Here is a 23,431-nt window from a genome sequence, read left to right as displayed (position 1 = left end):
AGTGCAAGACACAAATTTCAAAACATAATTTGTGCCACACGAAGCCGTTGTTTGCGCATGGCGGTGGATGCGGCTGCACAGACCACTCAAGTAACGCGAGGCCAAGGACACCATGCGCATGCCATGTTTGATCGCCAGCTTCTTGAGATTGTGCGTTAACTTATGCACATATGGCGTAGCAACAAAATTTTCTTTGTCGCCCGAAGAAGCACAGGCAGAAACTGCTTCTGCGCTGCGCAACCTTTTCTGCTCTTTGAGCAGCTTCTTGCAAGCGCTCTTTTGTATGGGTTCTAGGGCATTATTGGGTAATTTCGATGGGGCGACCAGATGGAAGACACGTACTCGTGTTTCGTGCACACAGACATTTCATCAGCAAGTTTTCATTATACGTTGGACACTGCGCAAGCGTTCTCCTCAACAGAGTGTTTTAGCTGAGTCGGCGATATCCACCATTCATTTCAACAGTGTTTTCTTCGTCATTTTAACTTGGCTACTGTTGACGTGTAGGCTGAGTTTATTTATATATTTATATTTTGTTTACTTATTTACTTATCTATCTATTTATTTATATATTAAAATACTCTAAGTGCTATTTGCGGCGTTACATAGAGGAGTGCCTGCTCTTCTCTCCGCTTTCCTTCTCCTTCCCCCTCCCCTTTGTGTAAGGTAGCGAACTGGATGCTACAATTCTGCTTGACCTCCCTGCCTTCCTCTCGTTTTATTATCTCTCTCTCTACATAGAGGAGTGGTGTTTCAAATTCAATATGGCAGTGTTGAATGATGAGTGACCAGGGTTGCTGGCGACGGAGGCAGGGAGGTGATTCCGTTCAGTTGATGTCTCCGGCGCGTAAGAGTGCAAGTACAGTCTGGCGCGATTTGAAAGTTGTGCGCGGGCGTCCGCCAATTACTACAACACCGCCGTGGCCCAGAATCGTCTTTCGATGAGAGGGGGGCAAGCTTCACTCACTCTTTTAGATGCGAAGCAGCTTATGAACGAGGCCTGTCCCCCCGGCGTAGCCAGTGCGCCGCAAGTACTCGGAGCGCCCATTAGATGGCACTGCGGTAGAGCGCTCGCTCCACTGCAGCGCGCGCTCTAGTTTGATTGGACACCGCTACTGGCGCTCCACTCCTCTCCCTCCCCTCCTCTCCTCCGCTTTCTGCAACAGCAGCGCGGCAGCGCCGTCAAGCAGAAGGACTTGTTTTTGGGCTAGTTGGTGCTTGATAATAGACGTCATGTACCGCGAAAAAGACACAACGGACACACAGAACCACTAACCACAGGCACTACTAACAACCTTAATAGAAATTCATGGTGCACAGTATATGCGTTCTATATATATATATATATATATATATATATATATATATATATATATGCGTGTGTGTGTGTGTGTGTGTGTCTTCTCTGCCGCGGAACTTGCGTTTTTCAGTCGTACTGTTGTGTATTCTGCCTAGTGCCCCCTGTAGCATGCCGGATGTCACGTTTGCGCTTGCGCGTTTAGAACGCATATATATTCTGCGCACCTTGAGTTTTTATTAAAGGTGTTTGTAGCGACTGTGCTTTGTGGTTATGTGTGTCCGTTGTGTCTTTTTCGCGCTACATGAAGTCTATTAGCGTCGTCATACCAATTGCAAGGCAGCGGGCTCACGAAGCCGACGCGAAACGGGCGCGTCGTCAAGATGATTCGGAATTGAGAGCTGGAGAAGCTGCAGCGGCACGGGGACGTCGACAAGCCGACCCGGCTTATCGTGCATTGACATCGCGTTCTCAAACTTCAAGCTGCAACCTTTGCAGCAAGAGCCATTAACTTGATACTTTACAGACAACAATGCCGTTACGCTCAAGGGGAGACGTTTCTCTGAGCCTAAAGGTATATATGACGAGTAACAACATCAGGGGGAAACCTCGAATGGAAGGACCATGAACAGCGATGAAGAAAATAAAAGATTTACAGAACTTTGTCGACTCATGGCCGTTCATATACTACTCAGGGTTCCCTTTACGGGGAGATGGTGAGATCTTTTTTGCTGTTTCTTGAGCTACGACCACTCCCGTATGAGCAAGGCGCATTTTTATTTTTTTATGACAACACGATCTTTATATTTTGCGCAGCTTATCAAGTCGTTCAAATGAAGCAGTGTCAAGGATATTTCCTATCAATCTCGCTATCTTCCGCGGCGATAAGAGCCAATTGCACTATGCACTTGACCACACCGAATGGAAAGCTTATGTTCAGAGAGAGGGTGACGAGTTGGTCGCAAAGGTGATTGTTGTAATATATGGAGCAGCCAACGAGGGAGAGAAGAATGCGAAATCTTGATTTTCACTGTTCCTAAACTCGCCACTAGTCCCCTGGGAAGCTAGGCCGGTCGATGCTCACACGATAATCTTCCAGTCGCGCTAGACTGTGAACGTTGGTTTGTCAGAACGGAACTATTAAGTCATGGTCCGTGCCATATGAAACGTGTGGAGGAGGCGAGAACAGTGTGCGTTTTGGAGTTGAGGATTCGTAAACAAGACAGTGTGAAAGAGTGGGCTTGCTTCCTCCTTTTAGAGAGGTGGTCTAGAGAAGCAGTAATTGGAGTGATGCTGGCAGCACAGGAAGTATTAGCAACAATGAAATGATTTTGGATATTGTGCACGTGGCGCAGGTGTGGGAGGACGCCCTTCCGTGGATGGTGGTGTACTCGTTCGCGGCCCACGTGCTGCTGCCGTGGCGCGTGGTGTCGGCGTTGGCAGCCTCAGGCACCCTGGTGGCCGCCCAGGTGGCTCTGTGGAAAGGGCGGCCACCCGCGGCGTCGCTGCTGCTACTGGCTAGCGCCAACCTGCTGGGCCTACTAGCCTTCCTCTGGGTAGAGCGCATGCAGAGACGGGCCTTCCTCGAGACGAGGCAGTCACTCGAGGCCAAGCTGGTCGTCGAGGAGGAGTCACAAGTGAGCATGCTCCGGTCTCTTGGCTTCCTCCTTCAGAAAGGACAAGCAGGTCGGCTGCCAAAGGGTGGCCGACGCAAGCAAGTAATCAGTAAAAAATTTGGCAAACATATGCTTTGTGAGTAAAATATTTATACGAATACTTTTTAATCCTTTTGTCGCTAGGTATTGACTGTTTGTAACGAGCGGAAGACCAATGTACCGAATTGTTGAAATTTCTTTTTTCGTGTGCCTCCTATATATATGACGCACTGATGCTAATAAAAAGCCAGTTGTGAGTAAGCGCTCGTGTGTGTGCCCCTTCCGTCCTCGCCTCTTAGCGCTGTTTCTTCGTCATTAATCCTTTTGTCGCACAAAGCTCGTCTCGCATCTCGCTCGGTTTGTTCTTTCAATGAGAAAGTTGACAACACGTTTTCCTTCTATGATACTGTATGTCGAAAAAAAAAACATGGTTGATCCCCGGTGAAACACGAAAGTGTAATGTGTCCTCGCTGAACTAGTTGAATGTTTATATACATTAATATACCGGAGCTTGCATAATGTCTAATGTTGTTTGGCCGCAATATCACCGCTTGATGTTGAGGCACCCACGTTGAGGCCTGGTGGCACATCTCCATCCTGACGACTAACGTCTATGAACATGATCAAAGGGGTCCTGCAACACTTTTTCAGCATGGTCAGAAAACGCTGCCGGTCGGTAGTTGAGGCTCCCGAGAACACGCGAGCCAAATAATATAGCGCAGCACGCGGCCTGGGATTTGCAATAAATTCTCAGTCAGGTAAAGATCGCTTCCTGTTCTCTTGACAAATGATCATATTTACTCAAAATCACTGAATCACTGACTCAAGTTCCACGCCATTGGCTTCAGCAGAGCGTCACGCTGGGCGAGTTGGTGCATAGCTTATAAAATATTTGTGGTGCAACTGAGACAAGCAAGAAAACAAGAGAAGGCAGGATAGGGCGTCAGACTTTGAACTCGTTTATTTTCCGCACATAATCTTAGCCCTCTTCTTGTTTTCTTGGTTGACTCAGTTGCGCCAGAAATATTTTATTTTATGAAGTCATTGGCTGATTTGATAATGGCGCGCTCGGTAGTTACTGCAGCCGTCGCGGGAGGCCGCCATTTGCCCGCATGCGCTAAAGCCCCTTGAAGTATAGAGTAGCCCAAGGGGAGAAATTCGGCCTTGTTGGTAAGACATTAGAAAAAATTTAGCGCAAAATGGCACAAGGACGAGAAGGGAGGACACAACACGTGCGCTAACTTTAAACAAAATGGATTATTTCAACCGAAGTAGGAATATATACAGTGGTGATGCTCAAACGCTACAGCCAGGTGTCATGCGCAGAGAAGTACTTTTTTGTCATTCTGATTTTAACAGCAGACGTGCAGAAGTGATATTTTCTACAGTGATATTTCTAAGCGATATTTTATACAAGATATGCGCACCAACCACAAAACTAATGCATGTTCAAAAATACAATTCTTTTTCTGAGAGGGACAGGGACGGCCTGCTTACACAATCACTACCCAACTTTGAGACTTTGGCTGCTTCTAATATTAGTCTCGTTAGCTCATCACGGTTAGTCAATAACAGCTTGGTGTTCTCAAAAATTGCAATGCATCGCAAACCAGCCATCGTTACCCTTCTTTACAAGGTTGCAGTGCTCTCGCAACCTGTCATTTAGACAGCGCCCCGTCTGTCCGACGACTGCTTTCCGCAAGAGAGGAGAATCTGATACACCACCGCCTATCTACAGTCCACGAACTGAGTCCTATGTCTTATCTCGGAAGCAGAGGCGTTTTGCGTTGCTGGACTACTCAGCCTGCAAATAGAATGAAGCTTGCACGGGGCGGAAAAACTACCTGCACATTAGCACGTTACGCCACCCGTTTTATGCTATGCGAGATTCTGTGCATGTAGGGCACAACAGCTATCCTGTTTCGAGCGGCATCAGCGTTGGAACGACGAACTTGATAAGCGTGCCGGTATTTCTTAACCAAGGCCTCGGCGACTGACACCTGGACGTGCGCGGGGTAGCCAGCTTCCGAGAGGCGGGAGGACTGCTTCCAGGGACTGTCCTCTACACAGCGTTCACATGATTTGCGGATATCGTTATCTAGGCAGTGTCTAACGATGTTTCTTTTAACGAGTTTGGTGTGAGATGAACTGAACGGCAAGAACTGCTTGTTGCCCCATGGATCATACTGCCAGCTGGTCCGGTTATCAAGGAACGTGAACTTGATATCAAGGAAGCTGAGCTTGCGATCATTAGTAGACAGTTCATGCGTTAATGACAAAGGGTCTAGGCACTGTCGGAACAAGTTCAGTACGTTAGCAATGGGAGGTTGAGAGGGAACTCGGTCGTCTTTAGGAGTGATCAGGTAATCGTCAACGTACCTAAAGATTCGCCACGTACCTACGTCAGAGGACAAGCTAAGTAGCTTTTTGTCAAGCTGGGCTAAAAATAAGTCGCTGAGAAGCGGAGTGATACAAGACCCAATACAAACTCCTTGTTTTTGTATAAAAGGCTTGTCAACGCAGTGGATGAACGTTGACTTGAGATAAAATTATAAAAGTTCTAAGAAGCCTTTTGACGACACACCTGAAGCATCCTTGAAGCCAATCCGCCTAAAGCTTTTGATACTGTCGCTAATACATGTCAGCAGTTGGTCATGAGGTAAGTAGAAATCCTTTATGTCAATGGAGAAGGCAAACAGACCTTCGTTACTAAGAGGGCTGATAGCTCTGAGCACATCATTGGAATTCTTCACTAAGAAAAAGGGTCGTCGATTTGCAACAGCTTGGGCTTATCCTGTATGAACAGAGCCACTGACTTTTGCCACGTATCATTTTCAGACACAATTACGCGGAAAGGAACCTCCGGTTTGTGCGTCTTGGCGCTAACAAAGACTTGGAGAAAATATTTTTTGCTTTTAGCAAATCCAGAACTAACGCTAGAAAGTTTGAGTCTTTATGCAGCTCTTAACCTTATTCACTGAAACATCGACACGAGTCTCGATGACGGTCGAAACTGTCTCAGAGGCTTTCGAATTGTACAGCTCACCGGTGAACAGAGCAAATGCACCTTCCTTGTCGGCCGGAAACACGCGCAGGGAATGTTCTTTCAGGTAGCCTCGGGCACTCTCCTCCGCGCGCTCGCTTTTCTCCTCCATTCTTCTACGATTTCTTTCATGCCCTCATAGAGTTTCCTAAAATTAACTACTCTGGCGCTGCGATCGTTCAGCCACCTTGGGAATGATGGGTAGTACACAGATTTGCCTAGTCTTCGTGCTTGCGGGCTTCGAACGTACTTGTGGCTTTGTTCATTGTTGTGTTTTTTTTTTCTTTCTGATAAAAGAATGGACCGTTGTGAACTTCGGGACCAGATTTGAATTGGTGAGCCTAAAAGGGTTAAAGTATTCAAGTGGAACTGTTGCCTTTTGATGAACTTTGTTTTGAGACAAAGCGGATACTGGCGACGCGCAGCCAAACGGAGCCAAAAGAACCAAGTTTAGACAAATCCGTGTACTACCCATCATTCCCATGCTGGCTGAAGCGCCATGCGTTGCAGCTCCAATAGACACTAGCGCCAGAGTTCCCTCTTAAGTACTGTAAGAAACTCTATGCCTTCCCAAGCCGGCGCGCTGCGCACGGCATGCTGAACCAGGCTAGTGAAAGAAACCCACGTGACTGGTAGAGGAAATTGAGGCGTCATCTATGAACTGGGATCAGAGTTGAAATCTGCGTTTCGTCTCTTTCCTCCTAGCTCTCTTCGACCTCCTCTCAGGCGGGATCAACTCCCACTGCTCCGGGATGCGCGCTCGGCCAGCTCGGCGCGCTTTCCGCCGGCTTGCTGGCGCCACCGACATTGAAATCCGTTAGAAAATTTTGTGTCTGGCGTTGGCAAGGCGTGCGTTAGCCGTCGTCGTTCGTCTGTTTCATGGCGCTCGCTCGCTGTGTGCTTGTGCGCCTCGATGCCTTAAGACTCGCGCTGTTCGTGCATCGTGCTTTGTTGCTCGAATACTTCCAGAACAATCCCGGAATATGGTGCCGGCCCCCAAAAGAATGACAGGTGAGCGTGCCCTTTGAGTCGCGGTTTTCATTGTGTCATTTTGAATTCACGTCCATACCGAGTAGCTGTTTTCTGCAGTGGGGCTACAGTTAATGTTTTCAAAAATGACTGATTTGGAAAGATCACGACGCTGCGTTTACATCGTTGTACGAACAAGCAGAGGACATGAGGCACATGCGGCGTAACTGTAGTTACAGGTTTACAACTCTCATAGAACCGCGTGCTTGAATGTGTGCTTTGCATTTGTCTCCGGTTAATTACTCGCCATCGCATATGACCGCGTTTCTGAGGCTCTAGGTAGATTATGAAAACTTGTACTGCTCTGAGATGAACAAGCGAGTTCACTTTTGCACGAGTCGACGGCGATCATCTGATTGGAAGTTGTCACTTTTCTTCAGGATGGAAGCGTTTTTAAAGTATTCCGGAAGTGTGCCCAGAGTAAAATTGAAGAATTGCAGAATCGGCGCATTTCAAGAAGAGATGCCATGAATTGTGCAATATCATGTGTTCATTTCCCCCGTGTTTATCACCAATGGTTATACGAAATTCTGCGTTTTTGGAAATGTAGTCAATAAAGTGCCGCTAATATTAGTTGTGTTATACGTGGAGTTCACTTTGACATCTTTAAAATTACCTTTACATTATTATTCTATTTTTATGTATTATTATATATGTGAACGTTTACTTTTGTTAGTTATGGTAATTTTGTGCAATATCGCGCGCATATATCAGAAGCTCTTCTGCACTTTTGTCAGTATAAAAATTTATACTGACAGTGTTATGTTCTCTTTAGTGTTACGTTCTGCTTTTTATTCCACTGTTCTTTAAGTTCTTAGCTTTGCCGAGAACTATCGTGTTGTTTAGTAATCATGAACACATATATGTTAATCTCCTGTTAATCTGTTAATCACTTCTATTAATCTCCTGAGTTTGTATCGCACCACATTTGATGAAAATGTTGATTTTCGGAAACGAGGACAATAAAACGAGACCAAAGATATTTTGTGTTGTGAGTGCAATGCATTCTTTTGCTTTCTGGCACATCCTGCACGACTGCAGTGTTTGCAGAATGCACGACTGCAAACTGCGAACATTCAAACGCGCGACGAACGCGCGGCGCAGCACGCGCAAGCGGGTGCGAAAAAATTGTTGCAGTGGCTGAGCTCGGCTATGCCAGGATAACGTAGCGTTAGCACATGTTCAGCTGATTGTTCTTAGCTTTCCTGATTGTCTAGGATTAGCTTGATTATCATGCTCACTGCTGCTCCAATGACACATACATGGTATACATATTATGTGGCATATCTATATTTATTTTGCCAGGCAACTACTTCGGGATCCCATGAGCTAAGTTTCTCCGCTTTTCTGCGCCGTTGAGCAGCATTTGCGCACTCCTTCTCCATGGCTAAACAACACTGGCAAACGCCAGTCAGAGGTGCTATCAGGCGGCTCCAGCGCAGTGTCAGACGGCGACTGCACAGCGAAGGCGAAAAGCTGCGCGTGCTCCGGTGCCAGTACGTCTACCTCGGCTACGACGTCACTCCTCTGGAAAGCGCAGACAGGCGGCAGCGAGTCGCGCACGGCAGCGGCGGAGTGCACGGGAGGTGCCGGCTCTGATGCGCCAGCTGTGTGACATCACTGATCCTCGCGCCTGCGCAGCACGGCTCTTGAGGAGCCACGCGAAACTGGTTCGGCTTGGCCAGTGTAGCTAAAATAAAAGCGCCCGGCGTGCCGCACGGCGTGCCGCACGGCGCAACAGGCGCGAGTAGGCGGGCGAGAGGGTGCATAAAAAGAGAGGAGTGGGGGGGGGGACCCCGCAGCCCACGAGCGTGCATCCGAAACATATCCCCTAGGGCGGCTGGGGCCCATATTGCGCCGCTATTGGCTTGAGGTGGTCACGTGATCTACACACTGCTTCCGGTAATTTTTTGTTTTTGTTTGTTTTCAAGCAACATGGCGGCGCCCATGTTCTATTTTGTTTTTGCGCTGCCACACTGAAGCCGTGCCCGCCGTAGAGATGATGCCGAAGTGTTTCGGCTTTTCGCTGACAAGCATCGATGCGCGGCTGTGCGGATCGTTTTACGATGGACGAAGTGGTGATCAACATTAATTCGGAGTTTGTACACGGCATCGCCTCTTTGGCGTGCTTTATAACGCGATCATGTGTTATTTCTCGTGGAGTTGTCCCTCATTTGCCACTGGATACCTTCGCATGTGGGTATCGCTGAGAATGAAGACGTCAATCATCTAGCTTCAAGTTGTGCCCACAACGAATGTGACTGCCAAGAAATTTAATGCCTGTTTGACAACGCTCGTCTGTTGATCGGCCGACATCTAAAGCAGCACCCTGACCAGCGTGTAGCAAGCGGATTGTTTCTTCCCCGTATTCGTGGTCGTGGATTGCCTCGTCGTGACAGAGCCCTCTTATATAAGCTAAGAGTTGGCTCTCTATCAGTGCGTGAGCGATTATACCGTCAAGAACGTATAGCCAGGCCGTCATGTACGTCGTGTGGTTCCTGTGAGACATTAGAGCACATAATTTTTGTGTCCCGCATTCGTTATGCAGCGAGCACTGCTCATCAAGGAATATAGACTTATAGGTTTTAAGTGTACGAACCTTGATGAATGCCTGTTCTCGGGAGGATGTGCTGCTCGGCGTGACCAGGCCCATCGAGTCCTACTAACTTCCTTACACAATACCGATTTGGCCTCGCGTTTATAGACATTATTCCTTGTGGCTTCTTATTTGTGTTTACGTGTGTGTTATTTGTTGTTTTTTCCTCTTTCTTTCCCCCCTGTCTTCATTTCCTCTGTTGTGCAGGCGTTGTGCCTCTTTAGGTGGCAGTTGTACTTGTCAGACTGTTCCCTCTTTCCTCTGTGTATTCGTGTTTTCTATGTAGTAAAACCTAATAATAATAATAATTGACGCGACGCAAGAAACCCTATAAATTGATTTTGCTCGCGTATGAGTGCATTCTTATTCAGGTACGGTGAAATAAAAAAAGAGACAAAGAAAAGGCAGTAGGCGCTTTGTGGACATTTGCTCATTCTTCACAACACGGCTCGATGATGTTAACAATAAATTTAGCGCAATATAAATATACAAACAAAAATGTGTTTCGGGACTTGCGTTTTCTAAATGATACACTTCCAAGCTTCTGGTAAGTGTACCTCATTTTGCAAAAGGCAGGGAGTAAAGCATACTCTTTCATGTGAACTAATGTAATGTTAATGGGTGCTCTGTTGCATTTAACTACCGCGTCAACATGTAAGAAGACATGTTATGTACATGTCAGCATGCAATGCATCCATCACAGTGAATTGGGCATGCAGAACCAAGTAGTAACAATTGATTACCCATCAGGGCCCAACTTTAGAAACCAAAAAAGGACATAAATTGAAACATAGGAGGGTTAACAAGCTTGACGACATGGTCAGAAAAAAAAACTGAGCACGAGGAGAAGAAAGCAGAAGTCGATCCAAGAAATTATGTACTTGGAGAATAAACCCATATTTTGCAAACTCTCAACGTGTTGCATTATGGTAGGAACATGTTTACTGTAAGAAATATGCAAAGACAAAATGTACAGCACCCCTAGAACTACCCCCTGCCCTCCAGTAATTACGCAAATGAATGATGCACATACCACTTGGATGTGCAGTACAGAAATAACGACATATGTCACAAATTATAGCATAGACTATTCTTCATTTTTGTAATGTTGATGGTTCGCTAATGGCATTTAAATAACACAAAAATTCCGATCCCATCCTTAAAAAGTGTTTGTTTTCCCTTTGCACCTGTCTGACAGAACAGTGCACTGTTTATTCTGGTGTATACATCATTATCTGCCCAACAGCACATATATTTCTTAACGAGAAACCAAATGCCAGCTGGAAGCTCGTCAACTTGTAAACCATGCTGCTGTTTTCCTGTATATTAACATTTTGCACTGACTGCGACTTTCCTTTCAATTGTATATTGTGCCTAGTTTTTCATCAGGCTCGCTTATCACATCATTAAGTAGATTCCTAGTACAATACATTGTTTGCCAAGGCTGCATACTTCGTTAAAGATTTGCTGTTTTATTAGAAAAAAGTATAACATGTAACAGGTTCCTCATGCAAGAAAAACTATCTGTGACGTCGCTTCAATGAGTATTACTGACTCTTGCTACAAAATAGGTGTGTGTTTTCAAAGTAGGTTACAAGTTATATGGACGCTATAGTACTTTTTCTGGGAAAAATTGGGACAAATTTTGAACGAAATGGACAAGGATGGTTAACAAGTCAAGTAAGCTCTTAACTGAATAAATTATAAGACATTTGGTAATATTTGACACTAGTGTATTTAATAGACACATACATGGATGGAGGTTTGAAACAGGGCCGTAACTAAGGAGAAGTTGAGGGGTTTCTAACACCCCCCGAAATTTTTTCGTGCTTTACATTTTCCGGTGACACCAAAATACTTCCACACCTTCACAGCGACCACCAGTTGCCAATGTTAGCCGTTCAACACACAAACACCCTCCGAAAAAAATTCCTGGGTACGGTCCTGGTTTTAAATATGCATCACTTCTATTTGTGAAGAAATATGCATTACTCATGTTGCACTTCCTAAAAGGCCCTTGTATCTTTTATTATGGATAACAATGCGTTTTATAATTGTCATAACATGACAGGCGTGAAATACAGATTAAGAATGCTTCCAGATTTGATGCTTTTATGTTACATGTAATGAATTGGATGACATTCTTTCAGGAAAAGACAAGTCTGCATGAGCACTAAAATAAGACAGAGCTGAGCTAGCTGGTACGTATTTATGTTAAAAGAGAGGGTGCAAACGCGGGCACGAGAGAGAAATCAAGACACCACAAACGCCGACTAACAACTCAAAAGGCACACAGTGACAGAAAAGAAAGTAGACATGAAAACTTACCTGCGCATGCCCAGGCAAGAGGTGATACCTATCGATAACTGTTCAGGATTTTCATTTCTGCTTTATGCAAGTTAATGAACAGTTGGCTGATGCATGCGTCTATCTTTACATTGTCGAGAGTGTAAATGCACGACGAAATTCGATGAATGCGCAGTTCTCTACAGGCACACGAATGAAGCAACGCGTCTAATAGTTGAGGCACGGCATATAAATATTAATGGTAGCACATGCGTGAGTCAACCGTCAGTTAACTAGCGTAAAGAAGAAATTAAATGCCTGAACAGTTATCTCTCACGTATACCACCATGTGTGCGGACTGATAGCTATAACATCTTGCCTGGGCATGCGCAGATAAGTTTCGTGTCTACTTTCTTTTCGGCCACTATGCGCCTTTTCAGTTGTTAGTCGGTGATTGAAATGTCTTCTCTCATGTGTCCATGTTTGCACCTCACGTGTTTCAACTATGAGTACTAACTTGTGATAAAGGTTCTAATCTGCACATCTTCTGTTCGATTCAAGCACTTCGCATATCTGCATTGCTTCATTGCCAAAATACTGATGAAGTTCATTTTTCTCAAAAACTCTGCCATATGGAAGCATCTCTTATGAAACATTTGTAGAAAACTAGAAGGAATCCATGACTTCCTACCTTTCTTGGGAGCCCTTACCTTGTGAAATGTAAAGCATTATGCTAAGCTTATTTTAATCAAGGAACAAAGCTCTCATAAGCCTCATTTGTATTTGTACTGCTAGATTCATATACAGAATAAATTTACTCAAGGAATCTTGTAGCTAAGTTGTCCCATGTCTCATTCTAGACTGGGCCACAGGCACTACTTACATTTAAGTTCTCCAAGGTCAAATAGCGTATTTTCAAACGCAGACCCATGTACTGTGTCCTCTCGTAACCATTGTGATCTTATTACAAAAGTATATCTGGTGCGGTTACTAAATAGCTATGACATTTTCATGGGTGGAACAGTCCATCTGGTAGTTAGTATCCTGGCTGTGAATAATGGTGGGTGTTGGGGAAGCAACATAAAAGAGTTATAAAACGAATGGTAATTTGAAGAAGTTTATTTGCTGTAAGCGCACAACTACATTTATTCCAGCAGAGTGAAAATTGTTGTGTGTGATCTCGTCATTTATTGCGTAGTGGGAACAATGTCAGAAAATAGTCGGGGACCTTGGGGTCACATTACGGCATGTTCTGCAATATGGTGTTGAATGGAATTTCTAGTGCAGTCTTCTGGCTATCTGGTGAAAGTAAAAATAGGAGCGAGGCAAAGGCAAATAAACAAAAAACTGCATACAGCAGACTGCAGGGTCTTTCTATGCTTTCCCAGTACCAAAATTTTGTAAGGTCTACCTCTTCGAACATTTTTACACAAAAGCAAATTTATTTTTTGATGTCATTGCTGGAGGTAACCCCTGTACCTACTGGGCCAAAAGAAACATGTTTTCTTCTGAACTATTTTTATTCACAAGTAAACCCGTCCAAGCAAAGTGGCATATATCATAACTCGCAGTTTCAAAAATTTCTTGAGGCAGTGCTCACAGCAGGCATTATACTAGTGTTAAAAATAAATACCAGACTATTTGTCACTTCATGCAACTGTAAATAGCTGTAAAACTACATCTTAATGTTTTTATGTGTTCACTTTTACTGTGCAATATTTTCATGCTCAAATAGTACACCACAATCAGAACATGGTGCACTTCAGGTTCGTTCAACACGAAGTAGCAGGTTAGAACCAACGGTGTAATGAATTCAGAGTTGACAGCAAGAAGTGGACCATCAGTATTCAAGTAACGTCAGCTACATCTGAGACCTTCAGCGCTCTCTATGAGTGCTGGTTTCTGTTGACCTGACAAAATGTTGAAAAGTGGTAAGAAGATCGTCACGAAAAAAAAAATCACACAAGCACAAGTAGACTAAAGATGTCAGCCAAAAGGAAAACTGGTCAATGCAGAAAGAAATGTCAGGCCTGCATGGAACACGTAGCATAGTCACAACATAAGCTGGAGAAGTGGCCTTCTATAGAACCCGCAGTAAACTCTCACAAAGTGCCTACTGGAAGTACACCTACTACGTACCTACTACACCAACCGCCATCATTTTGCACAGTAACAAACTACCCACTATGTAAGGTGCTTACGTAGCTTCAAACTTTATTGATGCTGTGGCTGATGATGAAGAGGACGAAGAATTATCCCCTTTGTAACGAGTGAGAACCTTTCTTCTGCAATTCTAATCTTGTTCCAAACAGTGTTAGTTGAATTGAACTTGATTTGCAAAAAGATACACGAATCGATAAATACTAAAAAAAACATCTGGATCCCTAGCATCAATATAGTTTGGATTCATACAAAAAGCGTTTACAGATATACATACAAAACCGCAATTTTAAGTGTTCACTTACTCATTTTTTATGCAAGTAGCTAAGAAAGTATTTGAATTGGATTTAAAACGTTATTACAGGTCATGATATTAGTGTTTCAGGTTGACAGGAAAGTGTTTACTTTGTTTTATTTCGACAGGTAGATTGTTCCACAAAGTACAACCAATGCTAGGCAGCCGTCTTTTGCCATACACATTTTTTCAAGTAGCTGTAAGAAGTTGCCGGCTTCGTAGCCTCGAGTGCGAAACCGGGAGGAAACAAATGAAGAACTTAGAAGTGGACTATTGTTAGTTATACAATTATCAACCATAATTGTAGTTTTAATAGTTTATGAGCAAATTAAGAGGCATGATTTGAAGTTTGTTAGAGTGGTTTGGAAGAAGCTGTATAACTTGAATTTGACAAAAATCGAATTGCTCGCTTATGCAACACAAGTGGCTTTAAGTAAGAGTCGCACGTGTTACCTATGATTATGTGCAGTATGATAACTGGCTATGGAAAAGAGCAAAATAAATTGTTTAATGTTGGTACGTCGAAAAATTGTCTACATTTAAATACCACAAAGCAAACACTGCTGAGCGTTTTAAAAAGTGACTCAATATGCATTTTCCAATTTAAATTGTGGTCCATTGCAACACCTAGATATGTTACACTCTTCACAGGTTCGGAAGGCTCACCCTCTATTTGAAGCACACATGAGTCGAGGACTGTTACTTTGTGTGAAGAATGCACTAGAATATTTTGTCCTTTTTTACGTTTAGTAGCAGTTTATTGGCGTGAAACCTGTCAAAAATAAGATTCATCTCTTCGTTGCCTCAACAGAAAGCTTCGGTCAGAGACTCAGGCGCGCAAATGAGAACCCCCCAGTATCCTCAGCATACATAATATGACTAAAATTATGCAATATCAATGACAGGTCATTCACGTATAATGAAAATAATATGGGTCCCAGCACTGACGCCTGGGGAACTTCCGTTGTAACCGCAGAGGAATTGCATTCAACATGGAGGAATCGTACCTTTTGATGTTTGTTAGAACGCTTCTGAACAAGTCTAGACATACACCACGGAAACCGTAGCGTTCATGTTTCTCAAGTAATATCCCATGATGCACAGTGTCGAAAGCCTCTTTTATGTCAATGAATAAACATAGTAGGACCATATTACTGTTTAAGTAGGTGTTTACAATATCTGAGAAAGATAGTACAGTGGTGGCAGTGGACCTCCACTGAAACTCATGTTGGCGAGGTCTTAGCACAGATTCTCGTTCGATGAAATTCATGACCCGATTTAAATGAGTGTTTTTCGAAAGCTGCATTAATGGCACGAAAAACAGATATAGGGCGATAATTTTCAGGAAGGCTTTGGTCTCCATTTTTGTGTATAGGAAATACTTTTGCAAGCTTTAGGAGATCAGGGTGTGTAGCTGTGTGAAAAACGTGATTGAAGATTATTTCCAATGGAACACAAAGTATCTCAATACATTGTTTTAAAATAAATAAAGACACCTCATCACATCCCACACTGTGTTTGCATGGCATCGTGTTTACTACGGTGACGATCTCAGCTGCCGTGATTTCGATGTAAGGAAAGGAATTGAACACCCTATCAGGCAGCGTACCAAATGTGACATCACGGCATGCATTTGCAACTTGCTTGCAAATGCTACTAAAATAAATATTGAAAGCTGCCACTATTAACTTTCCCGACATTCCCGACACCTGGTGTAGGACATACTGAAGCTGCTCGGAGTTGCTTTTCTTATGGAACTAATCTGCAAAGCAATTTTAGTGTCTCTTGAATTTCTAGCAATGAGTTGAGAGTAGTATTCCTTCTTACGAGTTCGAGTGATTTGAGTCACCTTGTTTCGAGCCATCCTGAGCTTTTCTTCATAATAATAATAATATCTGGGGTTTAACGTCCCAAAACCTTTTGTTCATAATAAGAATTACCGCCCTTTTGCTTAATTATTGTGCACCAATGGTCCTTCTTTTTTATGAGTTCCAAGACAGCACTAGTCATCCATGGACAGATGGGCTTCTTGTGGTATCCCTTCGCGTGCGTGACAATCGACTGCAGAATGATTTTTTTCAAATTATTACTTAGTAAGCTATATTCCTGGTTTACGTCTTTATTACTGTCTAGACCTACACTGGTAATTTCTAGAATACGTTGTTTCAAGATATTGAAAGCGGTCAACATTACCTTTTGTCAGGTGAGTGCCAGTTTGGTGGCAGGGGATACGGTTTACGTGGAAACAGGATTTGGGTCGGAAAATGATCAGCAATTACCGTGTCATAGACTAGACAGATGCTTGTTGACGTGTACTCGCGTGCGAGATAGCCTTGGCATTGAAAAGAATGAGTATCTCGGTATATTTTGAACCTCACCAGAATTTAGCCATGTACCAGTGCGTGTGTCTCACTTGTTCCTGTTTATTTTGCGCAGTTTTTCGTAGTAATGGAGTACCAACTCGCCCAACGCTCACACTTTTAAAGTATCAGTTACAGCCACGAAATCGAAACGAGGTGAATTAGTGGTTAGGAAGGAACAGATTGTCGATATTTTTGTGCAAACTCCGCACATTACAGTGTCGAAAGATCTTCCCCTGTTTCAATATGCACAACACTTGAATTTTCCGTTTTTCAAGCAAGGATTTTACCATTCGCTGCCCAGGTAAACTTCCAGATTTTTTGCCTTTTCACACAGTAGCTTTACCAAGTAGAATTTCGTTTTCTATGCAATGATGCTCGTTGATGTAAACCACTCCAGTACCTCCAAAGCCAAAGTATGTCGCATCAACCCTTTTCATTTTTGCCGCTTGCAGCACAGTATCGTGAGCTCTGCGAGGTACAAACGTAACAATTACGTTCGGCTTACATTGTTTTTACTTGGAACACAATGAATGACATTGATGTCTGCCTATGTCAGAGGAATTCCAAGCTTCTCTCCTACCACTGCCATTGCATCGGCTAGGTTTTCGTTTGGCTTTTTTGGTAGGTCGCTGATCTCTAGATTTTGTTGATGACTGCATTGTTTCAGTTCTGTAAGCTCTTTCTGGGTTCTCTTCAGTTGATCATGAAGCTGTTTGTTTTCGCTCTTGCGAAGTACTTGTTCCTGTTTTACTACTTAGAGAGCGTTTCTGGATTCTTCAAAGTGTGAGTTCACGAAAGACAGCGAATCACGTATTTCCTGCATATGTGCACATACTTTAGGGCTAAAACTATCAAACTTGCTGCTGAGGTCAGCCTGCATTTTAGCAACTTCCTTGATTGTTGTCGGTGTCTTTTCCATTTGCACAGAATAGTTTCTGCAGGACAGCCCAGGCACTACGTTATCAAAGCACGAGATACGTGATCCGCACCTGCAACAGTGAACACCAAATCTGAGTGACTGCTCAGGGGCAGCACACGTGCCTGAGCTGCGCGCAATTATCTGTTACATCTGTTAACGTGATCCCTCACCTCACATGATGCCTGCAAATATTATTTTTGTCAAGACGATTCAAGCAATTGGATGGCTTTATGGCAGGATGCTTGACTGCCATGTGGATTTCGGGTTTGATTCCAGCTCAAACCCTGGGCTTGTTTTCTTGCTAAGGATGACAGCTGCCATGGACCCTGGCGACGGTGGCCATAGGTTAGCAAGAAAAGCGGAGCTCACTAAGACTCACTCAAGAAACATATTTTGCTCTGAGAGCTCACTCGAACTCAGACTCACCAAAATTCTCCTCAACCGAACTCACTCGGACTCATACGCATTAAACTTTTTTCGCTTCCGGCCTCACTTAAACTCATGGCTTCACCTGAGTCTGAGTGAGCTTGAGTGAGTCGACTCATCAGTCCATTAGCGTAAAATTAGCTTTTACGATCATGGTGCTAATCCCCTTTAACACCAATATCTCACATAATCAGTGCTCTACTATACACGTTTTGATCTTGTACCTTGAAATACAAGTTATCATCACATATCATAGATCATCCTTATCATATATCGATCCAGCAAGGATATTTTTATGAAATAAGTGACTCACACGAGATATATTTATCAAGAACTTCCCATGAAAGAGTTTGTGAGCAGAGCTCATGGCATCCCTTCCCCTACTCACGCCTCTGATCAATAAATGTTGAGGTGGCTCATGAATGCTAGTGTGCCGAGATATGTGTGAATAGACTCGAGTATAAACGTAAGCCGATCTAAGGCTGACAGTAATGCTGAAGATGAGTACACAGGATTATAAGTCGACAACAAATGGTGACACACTCGGACTCACTCCAGATATATAATTTGAGCTTATGGCTCACTCGTACTCAGACTCACCAATAATTTCCTAAACTGGATCCACTCCGACTGAGACTCACAAAAATGTTCTTCAACCGGACTCACTTGGACTCAGTCTCACCAAATATTTCTCACCTGGGCTCACTCAGACTCAGACTCACGGCCAGATCTGAGTCTGAGTGAGTCTCAGTGAGTCGACTCATGAGTGGGTTTGCCGCCCTATGGCGGAGGCAGACAATATTCCCACTGAAACCATCTGTTGTTATGATATAACAGCTTGCACTGCAAAAAGTATCTTCCTTTTGTGTTTCATTATGACACAGCCCAAAATCAAATGTCCCTACTAATGAAAAACTGCTGTGATACAACAGTGTTCACACGTAGATCCAATGGTTATGTGCTTATCACTAAAGAAATGACGGATACCTTGGCTGTACTTATCGCACAATTTCGTGCAAAAGCACATTTTCTTGGACCAAATTAGCCATTTGCTTGCACCAAATTAGGCACTGGGGCCATTGTTTGAATCGCGTACTTTTGAGCAGCAATATGCCTCAACTGTATGCTATGACCAACCTTTATGTACTTGTTGAAATTGAGAACTTCCTGATGACAAATACAGAGCAACAGTTTTTGACAGGCTTGCTGGATGACGTGGAGGATCTGATGAGACTCGACAGTCAGAGTTGGCAATCTGTGCAATCGGCACTGAACACTTTTTCCATTGCCCCTGATGGGTGCACGGTAATTTCAGTTCATCTCAGCTGAAGACTGCATCCTCTCTTCAAGTGGGATGCACTCCTTAACTTAGAAAGCACATGTAAAGCCTAACGTTTGAAAATCTTGGGTTTGGAGCGTCGCTTGGATGTGCCCTTGAGTCTCCCACTATCTCGAATCATGCCCTCTCAGCCCTCTCTCCGTAGACAAGAAAGCCATCGCTAGGTGGCACTTCTGCTTTAGAAAAACTGCCGCAGAATGTCCCTTGGTGGTTGCACATTGTGCTCGATTTGCGATTTGTTTACGCGGTAGCTTTGTGACTGGCAGTGCGCAAGCTGTCTCTTCCACGCTTTTTCGCACCTCATGCCTTCACACTGCGCATGTACTATCTCAAGTCGCTTGTATGCTGCGTTTCACTTTCTTCGCACTGTTTTGACCAGTACAGCTCGTGCTTTCCCTTATTGCTTGCGGCGTTTGTGCAAGAGAGGCTTGCTTTTACCCTTGCTGTGTATCCGTGCTAACCCCGTGCTGCACTGCCTGTCTGCTGTGCCTAATATTAAAATTATCAATTAAAATGACACCAAGGCTATGTAGAACATCAATAACCACACCTTTGGCAACTTTGAGCTGATGGAACAAACCAAATACGAGCAAAAAATGCCACCCTGCCTAAAAATGTGCGTGCATGCGAGACAAGCATTTATGAATGAAAGAGGTTGCATAGGCCAATTTATGATAACACGAAGTGGGCCAGAAAGGATGTTAAGCAGTGCTTGTCGGTATAATTTGACTTATAGGAGTACTGACACAAAAATTTTAGATCTAGTTTATTTCTGTTGCAATAAGTAGCTAACAAATCACTTACCACGCCTGAAAACATCGTTTGCTTGATCGCACAACGGTTAACTATGTGGAGACGGTTTTACAGCACCCAGTTGCGGTTTCGCTTTCAGAGAGTGCCGAGTAAGGCGGCACCACTGGTGCTCGGAGAGCACCAGTGAGATTTGCCCTTTTTTTAGTATTTCAACTTACACGAAATCACAATAATTGTTTTAAATATTCTGCGATATGCACAAGACAATTTTTTCGCATTGGGCAGTGTTCCAGTGCGCTTCTTCGTGAATGTGTAGAATGAACATAACCATATCTCAGCAGTTATCTAAAGTTCATTTATGTGTGCAGAGAGAGAGAGAACAAAACTTTATTTTCGCATAAGGTGGTTTATTCCAAATGGTCGGGGCCCCTATTTCAGGGCTCCGCTGGCCCTTGCCATCATCTCTGCCCGTTGGACCAGCTAAAGCCCATTCGGAAAGGCCCCGCTGGACAGCAGTGTCTACCATTGTTCCTCTGTGTTGTTCACGTTGTGGTTTTCTTCACTATGTAGAGAAAACTCCCACGTAATGTTAAACGGAGTTGCTGTGGTCCCGCACCACGGACATATAGCTCTGTATGCTGTGGGGTAGAATATATACAGCCTGTGTAAGTTGGTGTATGTATTTGTCTGGAGTCTGAATAGCGCCGTAGATTCCATTGATGTGAGGTTCTTATGTGGTGCAGAATACATTTTTCTATTATCCCTGTAATATTGAAGGACTGTAGCAAAATAAGGGTCTAAGGGTGTTGGGTTCTCTATTTCAGTGTCCGTGGAGGCTTGGTGATTTGTGATTCCCCGAGTCGCCTCATCCGCAGCCAGCTGCGTCTGCGCGGTCTGACAGTCAACGAGGACCATATAGGGATCCAAACCACGGCACTTACTTCACTTGGCAGCAGCAATTGCGGCGGCATGTTCATCGCCTAAGACTATTCTTCTTGTCGACAGATCGGTCAATTGCCTGGTCCCTGATCGCCCTTGGTTCCTGCGTCGTCAGAACCCACCGTGGCCTAAGTCTCGTGCCCTTGCCGCCGCTGCGCGCGCATGCAAGCGTCTATGCCCTGCACAGCCAGCTGCGTCTGCGCGGTCTGACAGTCAACGAGGACCATATAAGGATCCAAACCACGGCACTGACTTCACTTGGCAGCAGCAATTGCGGCGGCATGTTCATCGCCTAAGACTATTCTTCTTGTCCACAGATCGGTCAATTGCCTGGTCCCTGATCGCCCTTGGTTCCTGCGTCGTCAGAACCCACCGTGGCCTAAGTCCCGTGCCCTTGCCGCCGCTGCGCGTGCATGCAATCGTCTATGCCCTGCACAGCCAGCTGCGTCTGCACGGTCTGACAGTCAACGAGGACCATATAAGGATCCAAACCACGGCACTGACTTCACTTGTCAGCAACAATTGCGGCGGCATGTTCATCGCCTAAGACTATTCTTCTTGTCGACAGATCGGTCAATTGCCTGGTCCCTGATCGCCCTTGGTTCCTGCGTCGTCAGCACCCACCGTCAAGGTCAATCTAAATAGGTCGCGAAAGTCGGAACGAAAAGTGGTCGGAAACCTATTGCGACAAACATCAACAACCGCGTGACGATTAAAGCGCTACTAGGTGAGGGGGGACAAATTATGAAAACAAAAAATTATTTAAACGTTTATTTTCATTAGCTTTAATTTTATTTGTCACGAATTAAATTAGTAGATTACTTTAATCAAACTTTAGTCTTGGGTATGTGGTTGAGTGGCCAATTTTTTTTCGTTTATTTTCAGAAACAGCGGGCACATGCAGGCAGTCTGGTAACATGGGCCAACGGTTTTGCGCATTTTCAGATGCATTGGCGTCGCTCGTTTTTGCGCAGTAGGTTTGTGCCTGTCGTCCGTAGGTGATTTCCTCGCGTAAGCGTTGTTTTCTAGTCGTGGTACTTGGCAGAAGGTAATATACCCCATCGCAGCCATCGGGAACCGTTTCAGTGACTGTGTTTTGCCAGCGCACGGCCGGCGTGCTCTCGCCCTTCGGGACGATGAGTCCGCCACGCTGCGCGAAGAAACGCTGCGCTGTCTACGGATGCAAGAGCAACACGTGTGCAAGGTTTGTGTGCACGTTGCATTGTTATGCTACTTCTGATTTCTGTGTTACATATTTTGGGGTAATACCCTGTTCAACTGCAATATTTCGCCAATAAAATACACCTTATTTATCAAATCTGTCTTTTTCGTCTTCCCGTTATCTTGCAGGCTTCCATTATGGAGCCGTCATAGTGATAAGAAAAAGAACGTGCAGCTATATAAAAAAAGTGAGAAGCGGCGCCCTGTCAAAAAATTTCGTAATTTCGCGCCAATCGCGTTAAACGTGACGCCATTTCCGCTTCCGGTTCTGGCGTCATCTTTTCTTTTTTTTTATTCTGTTTGTCCCCTCCTCACATACATGGCGACTGTTGCAACAACTAGCCACCGGTTTGACACGTGGGCTTCTACGGAAGTTACGCTACCACTTTACATATACCTTGCCCACCGTGGCCTAAGTCCCGTGCCCTTGCCGCCGCTGCGCGCGCATGCAAGCGTCTATGCCCTGCACAGCCAGCTGCGTCTGCGCGGTCTGACAGTCAAAGAGGACCATATAAGGATCCAAACCACGGCACTGACTTCACTTGGCAGCAGCAATTGCGGCGGCATGTTCATCGCCTAAGACTATTCTTCTTGTCGACAGATCGGTCAATTGCCTGGTCCCTGATCGCCCTTGGTTCCTGCGTCGTCAGAACCCACCGTGGCCTAAGTCCCGTGCCCTTGCCGCCGCTGCGCGTGCATGCAATCGTCTATGCCCTGCACAGCCAGCTGCGTCTGCACGGTCTGACAGTCAACGAGGACCATATAAGGATCCAAACCACGGCACTGACTTCACTTGGCAGCAGCAATTGCGGCGGCATGTTCATCGCCTAAGACTATTCTTCTTGTCGACAGATCGGTCAATTGCCTGGTCCCTGATCGCCCTTGGTTCCTGCGTCGTCAGCACCCACCGTGGCCTAAGTCCCGTGCCCTTGCCGCCGCTGCGCGCGCATGCAAGCATCCATGCCCTGCACAGCCAGCTGCGTCTGCGCGGTCTGACAGTCAAAGAGGACCATATAAGGATCCAAACCACGGCACTGACTTCACTTGGCAGCAGCAATTGCGGCGGCATGTTCATCGCCTACGACTATTCTTGTCGACACGTTGGTTGGT

At 44.8% G+C, this 23,431-nt stretch overlaps 1 protein-coding gene across 2 annotated transcripts in view; it reads left to right on the top strand.

The window, feature by feature from the left end:
* The window catches only part of LOC119384145 (adenylate cyclase type 3), a 778,406-nt gene that overhangs the window by 150,240 nt on the left and 604,735 nt on the right, over positions 1-23,431 (top strand). For both annotated transcript variants that reach the window (XM_037652438.2, XM_037652439.2), the window contains exon 2: positions 2,653-2,934. In XM_037652438.2, the coding sequence (XP_037508366.1) occupies positions 2,653-2,934 (282 nt within the window). The remainder of the gene's footprint in view (positions 1-2,652; positions 2,935-23,431) is intronic.

The sequence above is a fragment of the Rhipicephalus sanguineus genome, chromosome 2 (assembly GCF_013339695.2).
Source record: "Rhipicephalus sanguineus isolate Rsan-2018 chromosome 2, BIME_Rsan_1.4, whole genome shotgun sequence".
Classification (NCBI taxonomy): Eukaryota; Metazoa; Arthropoda; class Arachnida; order Ixodida; family Ixodidae; genus Rhipicephalus; species Rhipicephalus sanguineus.
The sequence above is the reverse complement of the archived record's forward strand: the minus strand, read 5'-3'. Positions and strand labels throughout refer to the sequence as shown.